This window comes from Morus notabilis, unplaced genomic scaffold (assembly GCF_000414095.1).
Source record: "Morus notabilis unplaced genomic scaffold, ASM41409v2 Scaffold2172, whole genome shotgun sequence".
Classification (NCBI taxonomy): Eukaryota; Viridiplantae; Streptophyta; class Magnoliopsida; order Rosales; family Moraceae; genus Morus; species Morus notabilis.
The window spans coordinates 36,995-53,812 of NW_010360809.1; the positions used below are offsets into that span (position 1 = coordinate 36,995).

General features: G+C 33.3%; 1 protein-coding gene across 1 annotated transcript; it reads left to right on the plus strand.

Moving 5' to 3' along the window:
- The first annotated feature begins 14,688 nt into the window (after nucleotides 1-14,688).
- Nucleotides 14,689-16,217, plus strand: LOC112091455 (basic 7S globulin-like). Its single transcript, XM_024165146.1, has one exon. It carries the CDS (start codon nucleotides 14,708-14,710, stop codon nucleotides 16,025-16,027), a length of 1,320 nt encoding a protein of 439 aa, XP_024020914.1. The 5' UTR covers nucleotides 14,689-14,707; the 3' UTR covers nucleotides 16,028-16,217.
- The last annotated feature ends 601 nt before the right edge of the window (nucleotides 16,218-16,818 follow it).

The following is a 16,818-nucleotide window of genomic DNA, read 5'->3' on the forward strand; positions in this document are numbered from 1 at the left end:
TATATATATATATATATAAAAGAAGGTGCAGACGTGCTTGGATATATATATATATATAAAAGAAGGTGCAGACGTGCTTGGGGAGGCGTGAGGTATATATATAAAAGAAGGTGCAGACGTGCTTGGGGAGGCGTGAGGAGAAAACGAAAAAGGACTGTGTGCAGAAGAGAGCAAAAACCGTGTGCAGTAAAGTGTGTGCAGAAAGGTGAAGGAACAAAAAAGAAAAGACTTTGTGCGTGTGTGAGAGAAAGTGAGAGAAGAAAAGAAAGAAAGAAAAAAAAGTTTTTTGTGAATCTTTATTTTAAAACAAAACAAAAATTCCTCTTCATCCTACTGACTACACTTTAAATAGTTAGATCAACAAATGGATAAGTAGGAAATTTCTTTACAAAGTCTTGTTTCTCACAATATCTCTATTTCAAAAGTCCGATCTCCCATAAAAGAATTTTGTCTCAAGGAAAAATGGGTTCTACACCATTTTGGTTAGTAATCCATAAGAAAATAGGGTTGCAAGATCTATAACCTCTATAAAAATTAGTCCCGTTCACTTTGTTGATTCGAGTTTAAAATTTGAGTTGAGATGTGACTTTATGTGAGAATTTTTTACTGTAGTAAAAAAGTTAGATGTGATTGTTTATAAGAATTTTTTACTGTAGAAAAACTCAAATTCTAAACTCGAATCAACGAAGTAAACGAGACTTGCAAGTTTTAAAACTCTTAAAAAAAAATCATGAGATTGCAAGTTCATCGAATCTCATAAAAATGAGGTTACAAGATTTAAAATCTCTAAGAGAAATTTAGAGTTGCCAGTTTTAAAACTCTACAAGAAAATGGGATGCAATGTCATAGAACCTTAATATCAAATGAAAAATAATGCCTACTACAAACGTGGCATGAAAGTAGAATAAAAGAAAGCAGATTTCTTTTATCTGCACAATCGGCCATGCATGTAATTTTAACTACTTTCAGTTCGTAATCAGTGAAGGCCTCCCAAATCTTGAAGAAAGAAATAGTCACTCCCTTACACACTCTCATGCTCATTCGTAAAGGAGAACCATGCAAAAATTACTGCACAAGAACCATACAGCAGTAATGGATTTCAACTTCCGAAGAGTGCAACGTGGAACTTGATTTTCCTAAGGCTATATCTAAATGGGCCTCTGACATTGATTACAAGCCCAACAAGAGAAGAATAGAGGCTTCAGCCTTCTTTACCAATGACGTAAGCCCAAATAAAGGGGAAGACCTCATTGTTGTTTGTTTAACAACGTATGGTATAACTGAAAGCCAATCAATTATCACAGAAGGCATGAAGCCTCGTCCCAAAGCATGCAGAGAAGCCAAGACGGTTAATTAATTGAGTTGCTCAAATTAAAGAGGGCAGTTCATCCATCAATGATTGAACGTTGATAATTGCAACAAATGCAATACAAAATGTTGTTAACATATTGTAAATCCCATTTCACAAATATATATATATATATATATATATATTATATAGTGAATCAAATTATTTCCAAAATCATTCAAAGAGAGATATAAGAGTTTCAATTCAAAACAATCTCTCAAATCACTAAGAACGAACTACGTTGACTTGATTCCGCAAAGGATACATAGGCAATCTATCAAATTAGGTGTGGTTCAAAGTTCAAAAAAATAAAATGAGAAGCACATTCTCAAAAGTCCAAAACAAGGTCATTCACCTCAAAATTTTCAAATCCCAAATTCAAATAAAAAAAATCTCAACACCAAATTCAAAAAGGATCCTTCTAATTCCCCATAAGGTCATATACTGGGGAATTATCCAAATACAATTTTCAAATCTAAATTCTAAAGTAAAGTTTCAAATCGAATTTTAAAACATCTTTGAATTTCTCCTATGGTCATATATCGGGGAATTCTTCAAAATCCAAAGTCAAAATTTAAGAACTACGATTGACTTGATTCCCTATGGGATACGTAGGCAACCTAAAAATTTAGGTGCAGTTTCAAGATCAAATTCAATCCTAAAAAAAATCCTCATAATACACAAAATCAAATTTCAAAGTGTGTCAATTCCTCATAAGGTCATACACCGAGGAATTATCCAAAATTTTCAAACCCAAAATTCGAACTACAAGTGGCTTGATCCCTTAATGGGGTATGTAGGTAACTCGGCCAAATTCATCGAGTTCGGCCACAAGAAAATATAATTTACTGTTTTAATTGGAATCAAAAGGTTTTCCTTTGTTGATGGGTAATATTTTTGTATAATAAATTTCCACAAGCGTACGGTGTCAAGTTTTGAGTATAGGGTGAGTGAATATCGTCTCCACAGGGATTGGGTTTAGAATTACCGTTAAGTGCCGTGATTATTGTAACTTAACTTTATCTAGGCAACCTAATAAGATGAGGATTAAGAACTAAAACAAAATAAATATAAGGAAATAAAAATAAAGTATCTATACACAAATGGTCTAGGGACTTGATTTCGCTTTATTATTCCTATGTTCATCCTATTATGTAATCGCTAATCAATTCCGATCACTTCATTAATCACGGCTCTACTGTTACCTCGCCCCCTCTCTCGAGTGCCTCACAAGGAATTGTATTCAAATATCCAAAACAATATCCCTATTCGAAATGAATATTAAAACACAAATTAAGCTTCGCCTTTAGAATTAGAAAATAGGAATATTGATCGTCTCTCGGCCTCACAATGACCTAAATCCTAATTTGATTATCTAACCGTTGATCTCCTCTCAGTCTCACAACAACCTAGACTATGTTTCTCAAATCTAGATAAAGAACTCAATCTCTCTCGAGCATCAAATTCGTAATCTAAAAATCATCTAACTCATTGGCCAAATAAATTAGAAGCATTAAGCATAGAGAAACATAAATGAATTAAAAATGAAATTAGATTAACAATCAACAACATATTCAAAACATAGTTCAAATAAAATTACATCAAGTCCTAGATTTAATGTCTAGCTCAACATGGAAAAATAGATGGAAGAAGATAAAACCCAATATCCATTGAAGAGCTTCCAAGGACCTCCAAGATGAAGGATTTCGGCCTCCTTTTGATGTTTTCTTCACTTTTCCGGGCTTCCTCTTCTCAAATGGCATCTCATTCCTTTTATACTACTCAGTTTCGGAGCTAGGGCTTCATACGCGTGCTGCAGCCTACGTGAAAACGTGTTGCGGCGCGTGTTTTTGGAAAAGGCTCCCGCTGTTGCAGGCTGGGGCGCACTGCAGCGCGCGGGGCTGGCCGCGCGCCTGGATTTGGGGCGCGCGCGGGCGTGCCCCTGGCTGTGGGCGCGAACGCGCAGCTAGTTCAGGCTTCGCTTGGTTTTGCGCACTGTAGCCTGCTTTCTTGCATTCCAAAGCCTCCTCTTTTGTGCCTTAAAATCCTCTTTCGCCTCCTCTTGTCATTGATTCACAAGTTGGGCAAATATTCTTCTTTTCTTCATGCAAAATCATCCACGTTCGCATTTATTTATAATTCCTATAAAAGCAAACAAAAGACATTAAACTAACAAAAATGCTTGAAGACTTACAAATATTCATGCTTAAAAGTACTTGATTTGTTGGTAGAAATACCCCTCATCATTTGTATCAAGAGATTGTAATTAAGAGGTTATTCTTATAACCATGAATGGGTCGAACTAAAAATAATAAACTCCGATGCTAATTAAATCCTAGTGTAGGTGAAATTATCTTATTTGTGAAATATTATTTCAACATTAATAAATATTTTCACTCAACAAACTTATTTCATTTTATGCAATTGAAATTAGATATAAATAAAAGTTAACCATATCTATAAATAGCAATAAGTTTAAAAATAACGTGGGCCTTTTCCTACCTTAAAAAAAATTAAAAAACCATAAAAATAAATAATACAACATCAATTTCTATATTAATAGAGACAAAAGGACAACAAAAAAACATAATTTATAACATAAGTCTACAAACACCATGTAATATCATCTCGTAGTACATCAACATCTTATGAACAAAACTTTTTAACGTGTATGATGGTTACGGTACACTGTTCACATTGTATGCACCGTTGCATCCCTTAATGCTCCACTTCTGCATTGTAATTCAATGGTTGTCCTCATGGTTGTTATTGTCGTTGATGTCCTCTTCAATATTCTGGCGATCAATGTCTGCAACCAGAAAGCCATCTTGTGAGTACTTTTCTAATAGGGTGTCTCCATTACGGTACATGTGGATAAAATTATGTAACATAGCACATACAATTGGAATCTTAACTTGTTTGCGCATGGGGTAATGATTAATGGTTTTCAAAATCTGAAACCTAGCCTTCCACACACTAAATGTTCTTTCAATTGCATTACACACTGAGGAGTTACTGAATTTGAGCCTACAGATGAGCATATTTGATCTACTTCGAGAATCCCCAAATGCGAGGACAGGTTAGAGTGTTTGAGGTGCCGGCGACGACAATGGCAGAGGAATGAGGTTTGATGTCACGACTAGAGAGCAGTACGTAGCGAGCTCTTTCTTCTGCATCAAACTAGGAGGGTTGCTCACAGAGATTGCCGAACCAGTCAATTCCTTGCAAAATTCTACATTTTAAAGGGGGAGCAAAAGCATGTAGATGTCGGGCTAAAATTGGGGGCTAGGGTTTCACAAGTATCTTAGATTGGGGGAAAATAGACATGCAAGGAGTGTGGGTATGGGATCTTTTGGTTATAACCATGAAGGAGCAGACGGTGGGGTAATTAATGGTCTCCAGATTTTTAAAATTTGGAATCTCACTTACGTGAATTATTGTTGTAGAAAGAAGAGCTTAAGGAGAGAAAAGCTTTAGCAGGCAACAATCATGATGGGTGAATCTCTACTATTTGCTCACGCGAAGGTCATGAATTAGCAATGTAGAAGTGCATAGGAGTTAACTAGAGAATGTGGGGGAGGTTGAACTCAAGAATTGGTGGGTACTCGAATTTAATTCTCGAGTATGGTTTCGAGTAAGAACAGGACGAACACAAATTTGGGCCTTTCTCAAGTTTGAGTGGGCCTTTCTTGTGACGACCATACTTTTAGTCATCATTACTATGCTCATACGTTATTTATTTCTTAACTTCTCTCATTCCTAAACTGTAACTCCTAGTATTTTGGCTCACTTTTTTTTCCTTCAATAGTAGAATAGACAATATATACTTTGTCGAAATATTACTTTTAAAGTTAGTTCCTAGACATGGTCATACATTCAATTTATTCATCACATGCCTGTAGGATCAAGTTGTGATTTTTAAGTGAAAAATCATTTAAACAACAAACTTGTAGGCGGAAATTTCAAAAAATTTCACATCTCTTTTAGTTCCAAATTAAACGTAAATCACAACGAGAGATACATGTATGATATATGTTTATAGATAAAGGAATAAAATGACAATCATACCTTTAAGACGATCGGATCAAATATGGCCGCAAGGATCTTGTCTCACTATCTCACGTTCCGAGATGGAGAATTGCCGTGAAACAAGACCATTGATTTATGAACACGATCACACCACAAACCACTCGTTGATTCAAGACTATAACTCTAAGTGTTTTGGGATTAGAGAGTGGGCTCTTTTTCAAAAACCTAAGGAAACAATTTTCCTTCTAATTTTGTTACAAAATCCGGCCACCCTAGGAAGAGAATGAAAGTGAGATATTTTTTTTTCTTTTCTTCTTCTTAGCCACCACTAGGGTTTTCAATAATATCTTTTTATAAGAGAAAATTCGAAAACTCAAACCCTAGATGGGATTTCTGAATTTTTCCTTCCCATTTTATTGCCAAATCAAATCATGTTCAAATTCTATTTTGAATTTTAAATTAATCACCATTAATTTCAAAATTCAAATTCATTCCTTTTATTTTTCAATTATCAAATAAATGAAAAATAACATAATGAATTTATTTAAACACAATTATGTAACAAAACATCAGTTTCAATTTTCCCACTTATTAGAGTTAGCCTTGAGACCGAATGGACCCATATGAACAAAGCTATGGAATTACAATACTCGACTAATTTATCCCGATAAGTTATCGACGTATTTAATTCTGACATCGTACGACTCCACTAAAGGTTCGATGCCGACTAATCTCTTGATTCATATGCGTTATTTTTCTGATGGTGTTAATACAATTTATCACACGGTCCACAGAATAAATGTACTATTATCCTTCGTAAATATCAGTGACTAGAATGGTATAGAAAATTACCGTTTTACCATTCCAGTCATTGTTTCCTCAACTCCTTTATATGACTGTGAATAAGAAAGACATATGTTCGTAAGATGTCTCGCACATGTCACGATGTCTTAATCAATGAATACCATCATTGAATACCAGGCCTGGTTTATTTATTCACACACCCATCAATAAAGCATGAGGTGACATTATCGCTTACGAATTCCATATCTGTGAATCACACAACTCCAAGTTAATTATGTCATGATCCCAATAGCCGAGATGTTGTTCAAAAACTATGAACTAATCTCATTGGTGAATCAAAGACCATGAGAAATTAAGTCGAGTTATGTATTCACTTCAGGATTGAGATAATTATACAAATATACTTAAGTTGTAATAATTAGGTTTAGAGCTCTGTAAACGGTTTTTACTCTAACCTAATTAGTTACATGGTCTATTCAACATGTTGTGAACATGTCTAGATCAACCACAGAGTCCAACTCTCATGCCCTAAGACCAGCATCATATGGTTCGATCTAACAGTCATAATCGGATTCGATTGCCCAATCGATCCTAAGACTGTGAATATGTATTTTAAACTATATCAGAAGAGCTTGTCCGGCAGGGATTCCCTGACTCTTCTTTCGTTGATAATAGTCTATGGACTAAGCAATATTACTAACACTCTTGAGTATGAATTAAAACATAACTTTATTTTATTTATAAACGTCAGCAAAACAATGATATCCGATATTTGCCATTTCATAAATAACAAATTACATCCTACTTTCTGGACACATTTCCAACAATGCCATCATCATTCATAAGCCATTATGACAGTAACCTTTATGGGTACTTCAGTATACTTTGTAGTCTTACAAACTTTACATTCATTATATAACTTATATAATCTTACATCCATAATTACTAATTACTTTATACGCATATTGTAGCGTTCTCAAGCAGCGCGTCCATCACCCACTTGCCTACACTCTACCGATGCATCCTCTCTGCATGCCCAACAACAAGTTTCAAGGAGCCGGTGCCTTACCCGAGCTTCCTATAACACGGACAAACTTAACGAGCTTTCACCCAGCAAGTAACAATAGGCCATAATTAATGCAAACAATAATGCATACCCATATATGCATTCATATCATACATCCTAGCATGCTTCCTAAACATTCAAAGTGTTCATCATATTATGCTTTCTTTTCTTTCATATTATGCTCTATTTTCTTTCGTTTCATACTTCTAGACATCTTTCGTTTTTGTGTCGTTCATTTTTCATAGCTTTTACTTCTTATGAGCCACATCCTGTTGTACTGTTGCGCGCATAACCAGTGAGGAGTGAGGTAGCTAACCAAAACTAACTCACTCACGATTTCATTTCATTCATAATCATAATAAGCTTTCCTTACGAAGGCCGGTACAAAAAATATTATTAACTTCTTATCATTTGCCATCTTTATTTACTCATCATCTTACTATCATCATTTCATATTATGACAGTAATTTTAATCTTTTCATCTTACTGTCTTTTTTTAATATTATGACAGTAATTTTACTTCATCATATTTTCTTATAATGACAGTAATTTTAGTCATAATAGTACATCTTTGAGCATTCTTACCAATTTCTTATGAAATTGGACTTTATTTAAATGTTTGACTTTTGTTGGCTTTGACTTTGACTTTATCGCATATCAAAATTCTACTACTAATACAAGTCCATAAGCACATTCAAAGCAACAAACAGTTTTCAAGAAACGTCTTTCACTTAGTGACGTAGAGTGAAATCATAATATGCACAATTTTGGGCAACACAAGGAAATAGTCTTGTTCGTGGTATAAACATAGAAAAACTACTGTACTTACAAGAGTTCTGCTAAATTCACAGCTTTTTTGTCTCCAGAAACCTTGCTTCCTTGATCGTCTATTGGTTCTATCATATAAATTTCTGATCATTAGATTTACAATCTAAGATCAGTAATTTAAACACAATTTGATCTGAATTCGTGGTTTCGTAAATGTTATTTTCTTAAAGTGTGTATGTCGTTTCTAAAATCTTTAAAGAGATCTACGATTTCATGATCGGTACGCAGATCGAAATATCACCTATATCATCTATGTGCACCCAACCCATGCACGTTTTACCTTAAATCACATTTTAGATCTGTTTCGAAAATCAGCCCGAAACTGATGTCTAGGGTTGTTTTTGAGAAAAACGCTATTTCACAAAATTTGTTCGGAACGAAATTTCCTTGTGTTGGTCACTTTTTGAAATGAAGCTTTTATCTTAGTTCCCTAGCCCAAAATAGTGTCAGATTCAATTTTCGGGTAAATAGCCTAGTTTTCAGTTTTGGTTTGAAATTGAGAATTTTCATCGTTTTAGGTTTCTATACATCTCCGATCATCAAATCAACTTACTTTTCAAATTTTAATCCTCCTATTCCTTATGAAAACCGGTTTTAGTTTAAATTCTCAAACTAAATTTTGGCAGAGTTTCGCCAAATTCTCCGCATTTCCCGAGCTAACCATAGCTCGTTTTATCCGTTGTTTCAACCTTTAAACACAAGCCACATTCTTTCTCATTCAATTTTATCATCAATAACATCACAATTCTAAGGTTTCATCCAAATTTTCACAACAATATTCCATAACCAAAAATTGCTAGAAACAAAATCTAATATCCAGGAATTCATCCTTTAATCACTAGATTTTCAATTCCTTTAACAACCACAAACTTAATCATCATCTTAAGAAAATTTTTTATGCTTTCTACCATACTTAAACGTGCAGCCAAGGTAGAAAAAGTGAAAAGAAAAACTAAAATTTTTCTTAGAGAATGAAGAGAAGTCCTTAGTGATGCGAACTAGCGGTATAGTTTCGTCAATTTCGATTAAAACTCGTTTTTTCTCACTTTGGGTGAATTTTTTTTTCTTACTTTGGGTGATTTTTTTTTCTTCTCCTCTCTTTGGCTGACGCTCTCTGGTTCTTGGCATGAAAAATAAGCATTTAGTTGTATTTTTATCTCTTAAAACCGACCACCAAAAAGTAGAGGGACTAAAATGTAATTTTAACCTTTTTCAAGGACCTTTTTGTTAAATTCACAAAAATACCTTTTTGTAAAATTCACAAAAAAATATTCTTTCTTTCCTTCTTCACTAAGCTTGGCTGGCCACCTTGCTTTTCACATGTCATAATCTCAGCCCTTCATCCAATTAATCACTTTAAATCTCAACCATCCATCTCTAATAACTATATTATTTCGGTTCAGTTTAATTCCTATCCGGTGCACGTTTTACCCGTGTTTCTTGGACAATTGGTCAACTTAGTTAAACCTTGACTACCCTTTCAAGAGTGACTTATCGATCGACACTTGGTCAATAAATTTTGACTTGGTAAACTCTATTCGGTCGAAAACCTCAATTTTCTCGATTCGACCATCCGAACCCCTTTTTCGTCAGTTTTTCATTCTGATTGCTTCTAAAACCCTAGAATTGATATTTTTTTAATTCTTTTTCATTTTTAAAACTTAACATTCATGTGTTTGCCCACTTGTGGGTTTAACACACGTTCCACGCCTCTTTCTTGAATACAGTCTGAAAATCAGTAACTACATCACACCTAAGAAAATTTTGAGCTTTAGCTTATAATTTGTTATTCCACATTGATATCAACAAATACTTACCATAAAAGTATTCATATTTATAATACAAAGGATTCCGAAAAAGTTTATCTTATACAATAATTTTTTCGATAAATTTTTCAGTCATGACATTTATCGAGTAAGTTTGTGCAACCGAACAGCCTCGTTATGTTTTACTTTTTATTTAAAACACATATATTTATTATCTCGTTGAGTTTTTTAATACGTATTAAATTGTAAAGCTTGTTTTCTACCAACCAAAATGCTTGTATATAGGATAAAGTTAGACAAAAGCATATTTTTATATATGAACGCGCACGTTTCTTTGGGCCCGTTCACTACGCTGATTTGAGTTTGTAATTCGAGTTGAGATGTAATTTTATGCGAGAGCTTTTTACTGTAGCAGAAAAGTTATATGTGACTATTTCTGAGAACTTTTTACTGTAACAAAACTCAAATTCTAAACTCGAATCGATGAAATAAATGAGACCTTTATATCTGAACTCGGACGATATATTAATTGTATCGTCTTGACCAGATCTAATATATACTTTAATAAATTGTGTGAAACCCATGAGATTTAATTGAAAGCAAAAATAGCAATTTGAGTCACAGTTGTAATTTTGAAAATTATCTTGTAAAAAGTCTGGAGACATTGTGCTGCCATTGTAAATTTTAAAGAATTATAGACTAAAAGGAAAAGCCTAGAAGCTAATCTCCTTAAAAATGTCCCTCTCACAATCACTCTCTCTTTCCTCTTTTTTCCTTTTTCACGTTAAATTAGACAAACCAGAAAACAACTAGTGGCTGCCTTCCCAAATCCCCATCGTCCGGCCACCGTCCGTCAGCGGTGGTACCGTTCGGGGCGTATTTAGCTCAAAGAACATCGGCAGCACGAGAGCGGGTCCGGCCGTGCCTCAGATCGACGTTGTGTTGCAGAGCGAGAAAGTGGTTTGAAGCATTTTTAGAGCTAACTCCATGGTTAGAGTTAGTGACGATGTTTTGTGCCTTGGATTTATTGTGATTTGAATTTTGAAAATAACCCCTTTATTTATTTGAAATATTGGGCGGGGTTGGGACTCTTTTGAAACTTGATAGCAGCAAATTATTACAGATCTTTTGGCCATTGAATATGCAAGAGTTAATAGGAAGAAAAGATTAATCTCTTTTTTTATTATATATATATTTGGTAACTTTGGAGTTTGGAGTATGAGAACTTTCCTTATTTTGATCGCTGCAAATCAATTGAACTTAATTCTCGTTCTATGTGACTTTTGTTCTTTTGTAACAGAACGATTTCTTTTTTTTGTTTTTTATTCCAATATAATTACTCGTTAAAGGTGAAGCCGCCTAAGACCATGGCGACTAAATCTAATTACAAATAACATTAATTTTAGTCATATCTGAGCCAAGAGAAGAAAGGAGATACCTACCCTTATTCATTCAAAATGAATTTCTGGAGTTAGATATGCAGTACCTACTTTATCAGATAATATATAATATATAGATACAGAAAAATTTATATATAATGGACACTTATTAAAATTAAAAAAAAAGAAAAGTTTAAATTTTTTTCTAAATAGACACGTGTCAAAATTAAAAAAAAAAGTTTAAATTGTCTTTTAGTAGACACTTGTCAAGTAGTTGGACACTTGGACTTTCATTAATGGTCAAAATTGACTGAACAAGAATGGTTCAAAGTCTAATGACGAGTTAAGAGATTTTAAGATATAGAATTTGTAATCTTAGGAATTTATTTGAGGATTATATTTGTGATAGATGTACTATTGAAAATTTTGTAATATTATGAATTCTGCTCAAAGATTATACTAGATATGGATATTATTTTCATATATCAATTATTTCTAAATTAAGCAGTATTATTTTAATTAACGTTTTTTTCGAGCTGACGCAATTTTTAGCTCCTGATTCTTAGGAGGGGCGTTACAAGATCAAAAGAGAGAATAATAGCAGCGATATATTTTTTAATGGAGAAATTTTATTTAATAATTAAGTCCATACGGAAAGAGTCATAAATGACTATTAAATAGCACGATAAAAGCTCTTTAATAAAACTATTTCAGTCGATAGATAAAACAACACGTCTGAGACGCAAAAACTTAAAGCATTAAGGTCAGTCACTATCGTATAAAATCAAATTCCTAACTAGCTAGATAAATCTACTACCACCGATAGTAGAAATGCAGGACGATAACTTTCGTACGTACAAAAACATAAAAACTGAAAGGGAGATGTTAAATAGCAGCCATATATTACTAACTCGGCCGTCAGCCGTGCACTTTTGAGTTGGAGAAAATATTATCAATACGTCCAGCATTGGGTCCTTTTCATTATGTTGAGGGTGTGAATGAAAAATTAGATGCTCCTAGCTTATTTATTTGCACATAATTTTTGTTTGATTGAAATAGCAAATTAAAAATAAAACATGATTATACACATTATTATAAATAAAAATAGCTAAACTCGTAAACTTTGATGAAGATCATTATTAAGACATCGAGCCGATAAAGGCTTAGTTTGGTATTGCTTTTTCTTGCAAAATCTGCTTTTATTTGAGTAAAAGCTGATTTTAGTATTTGGTAAATCTATTTAAAAGTGTTTTTTGAAGAATTTTTTAAGAATCTACAGTCAAAATCAGAAGCAGCCTAAAGACAACTTTAGCTTTTAGATTATGCGGGAATCAGCATAGTACAATTAATAAAACTTTCATAATACCCATAATACCTCTAATGATATTTAAAATTTACAATCTTCTTAATCTAAAATTCAAACTCGTAATATAATATAATATAATAGTAATATTGTAACAAATAATATCATAATAATATTAATAACTTTAATATTATTATTTTATCATATAATATGATATTATAATTATATTATAATTATTTTAATAATATGATATTACAATTATAGGTAAGGTCTCTGGTCAGGCACTTGGAAAGTGCCTGACTAGTGAGACACTTTTATAATTGTGCATGAATTGTGTATATTTATAGGTAAGTTGTGTATATTTATATGTAAATCGTGTGTGTTAAGTTATAAGAAACGACAATGTATATTAATCCTCAAAACATGTATTTTTTATAGCAATTAGTGAACACATAAGTTATAAGAAATGACAATGTATATTAATCCTCAAAACATGTATTTTTTATAGCAATTTGTGAACACATAACATGAAAATATGTATATTGGCTCATTTGTTGTATTTCATGTTAAATATACACGATTTACATGTAAATATACACAACTTACCTGTAAATATACACAATTCATGCACAATTATATAAGTGCCTGATTGGTCAGACACTTTTCAAGTGCCTGACCAGAGATAATTCCTATAATTATAATATAATATTCTTATTATATTTATTATAATAATAATAATATAATAATTAATATAACTAAATATTAATATAATCTTATAATTCTAATATTATTATCTATTACAGTGTATTACACACGCCATAGTTATATAATATATTAATTATAACATATTTGTTTAATATAATATAATAATGATTTTATAATATAATATAATATAATATAGTTGTAATGTTTAATTATATTATAACTGAAATATTAATATTTCTTATGTAATATTGTAATATGTTTTATAATATTATAATTATATTAACCATTTTAATAATATTATCATATTCTATATCATTATAATATATTATTTAATAATAATTTTATTGTATTATATTAAATATAATAATAAATATACATTATATTGTAATTATAAATATTATAATAATAATAAATATATATTATATTATAATTATATATATTATATTATAGTATAATATAATATAGTCGTAATTTTTTACTATCCACAATAATTTAACATCATAATTTACTAAACACTATTACATTAATTTTAGAATTAGCACAGCTATTATAATTATAGTTTACCAAACACTCAGCTGCTTTTTGTAACAGCTACTTTTTCCTTCAACACAGTTAAAAATAATTTTTTTAAAATCTACAGCACTACAAAACTAAGCTAAAATCTTCATATTTCCAAGATCAGGAATTCACAAAACTGATTGAAACTGCACAAAGTTCTGATTCTAACGTATTTATATCACTCTTAATTTTTTTTTTCAAAATTTCCCTATAATACTACAAAACTTGACATCTCATTATATAGTCTAAGGCCTCGTTCATTTCGTTAGTTCAAAATTTTCTTTTATAAAAATTTAAATTAAACTTTTTTTTATTATAATGTTTTTTTCACATGAATTTATTTTTTAACTCAAATTTTTAATTCGAGACCTAAAACTTCATTTACTAATTATTAGACAAGAAATTAAAAATGATGTAATAAATTTGCATATCCTGATGTAATGACAGAATGATGATTATTAATCTGATCCACAACTATATTATAAAGAATTCAGCCAATTCCTATTAGACAAATTAGGAAACAGAAATCATTCAAATCGGCATGAAAGAAGTATGTCCAGCTGGCGCACTTATTTTTTTTCTTCCTTGTATGTGCATATTTGATCAGAATCCAGCTGTAACACCTATAAAAGTCGCCATAGTTGACTGACGCCTTCTATATAAAAATAAGGAGATAAAATTTAATTCCCTCTCAATATTTTTTGGAAAGGATTCTTTCTATAGATTGAGCTTCCCAAACCACATCAAAAACAGCATAATGATAAGGACTATTACTAATAAAATAAGACCCAAACTTGCGAAAAAAATAAAAAAAATAAAAAAGAGACCAAAAATTAAGCTTCTGACTTTTGCTGTAAATACCAAATTCCACAAACTTGTTCTCTCATCAACTCACTCAACATTTTATCCATTTCAACCATTATGGCTTCCTCTTCCTCAATCCATTTTCTTCTCTTCTGCTCTCTTCTTTTTTCCATTATATCCCTTTCCAAAGCGAAAACTACATCGTTCCGTCCGAAAGCTTTAGTTCTTCCAGTAACCAAAGATGCATTAACAAGCCAATACCTAGTCCAAATCAAAGAAAGAACCCCTCTTGTCCCCGTCAAGCTCACTGTCGACCTTGGCGGAGAATTCCTCTGGGTTGACTGCGAAAAGGGCTACGTATCCTCGTCCTTCAAGCCTGCTCGCTGCGGCTCGGCGCAGTGCAACCTCGCCCAGTCCAAAGACTGCGGCGAGTGCTATTCACCGCCCAAACCGGGCTGCAACAACAACACTTGCAGCCTCTTCCCTTACAACCCTTTCATCCGTACGAGCACCAGCGGAGAGTTTGCCTCCGACGTCGTATCGCTCCAATCGACCAACGGGTTCAACCCCGGAAGAGTGGTTTCAGCGCCGAAGGTTCTCTTCACTTGCGGTTCAACTTTTCTCTTGGAAGGCCTCGCTTCCGGGGTCACCGGAATCGCTGGCCTCGGAAGGAAGAAGATTGGACTTCCTGCTCAATTAGCTTCGGCTTTCAGCTTCAACAGAAAATTTGCTGTTTGTTTAAGCTCTTCCGTAAGATCCAAGGGTGTTATATTCTTTGGGAATGAGCCCTACGTTTTCCTTCCAAATATTGACGTCTCCAAAAATCTTATCTACACACCGTTGATCCTCAACCCGGTGAGTACTTCCGGGAGTTACTACGAAGGCGAAACTTCTGCGGACTACTTTATCGGAGTAAAATCGATCAAGATCAACGACAAAGTTGTCCCCTTGAACACCACGTTGTTGACCATTAACAAAGACGGTTATGGTGGGACAAAGATTAGTACTGTTGAGCGCTACACAGTTATGCATACTTCTATATACAATGCTGTGGTTCGCGCCTTTGTGAAGACGCTCTCCAAGGTGCCCCGAGTGAAGGCGGTGGCGCCTTTTGGGGCCTGCTACAGCTCGAAGAGCCTCGGCAGCACCCGAGTCGGGCCCGGCGTGCCGTCGATCGACCTTGTCTTGCAAAGCCAGATGGTGGTTTGGAAGATTTTTGGCGCCAACTCCATGATTCAAGTTAGTGATGATGTTTTATGCCTTGGTTTTGTTGATGGTGGCGTTGAGCCAAGGACTTCTATTGTGATTGGAGGGCATCAGATTGAAAACAATCTTCTGCAGTTTGATTTGGCTTCTTCTAGGCTTGGATTTAGCTCTTCATTGCTGTTCCGACAAACAACTTGCGCCAACTTCAACTTCACATACAATGCTTATTAGGGAATCTTTGTGTTAATTAAATATTATTCCAATTGCCACTAGCTTTTGTTTAAGTGCTTGATTTTTTACGTGTTTAATAGAGGTCATAATTGATATCCAGTGGTCCTAGACATATAAAGGAAACAATTGGGTATTTGCTTGTAATAAGATTTTGAGAGTGAAATATGTTATTTTGTTTTCTTTTTATTTAGAACATACTTTATTATCAAGTTGAGCTGATTTATACATATTAAATTATAAAGCTTGATTTTTACTAACCAGAAAGTATGTATATAGGATAAATTAAGACAACAGCGTATTTTTTAATGATCACATGTATGAACAATTTACTTTAGTTTATGTTGATAATCAAACAATTAATTCTTGTATTAGAATCCTACATTGATTGGAGATATTGGAATGATCCACTTAATAAGTTGAGAGCAATACTCCTCTAATAAGCCGGTTTTACTAGGTTGAGTTAGGCCAATATCATTTTATTCTTGTAAAATGGTATAAGAGAGAGCCCAAGTTTACAATGTTGGGTCCCCCAATATTGACTTATTCGCAGCAGTTTGGCATGGTCCACGTTGTGCGTGAGGGGGCGTACTAGAATTTCACATTGACTGGAGATATTGGTATGATCCACTTAATAAGGTGAGGGCAATCTTCCCGTAGCAAGCCGGTTTTGTTAGGTTAAGTTAGGTCCAATATCTTTCGATTTCAGTAAAAGGGTATCAAAATAGGCCCAGTTTTACAATGTCGGGTCCCCCAATATTGACTTATTCGCAGCGGTTTGGCATGACCGACTT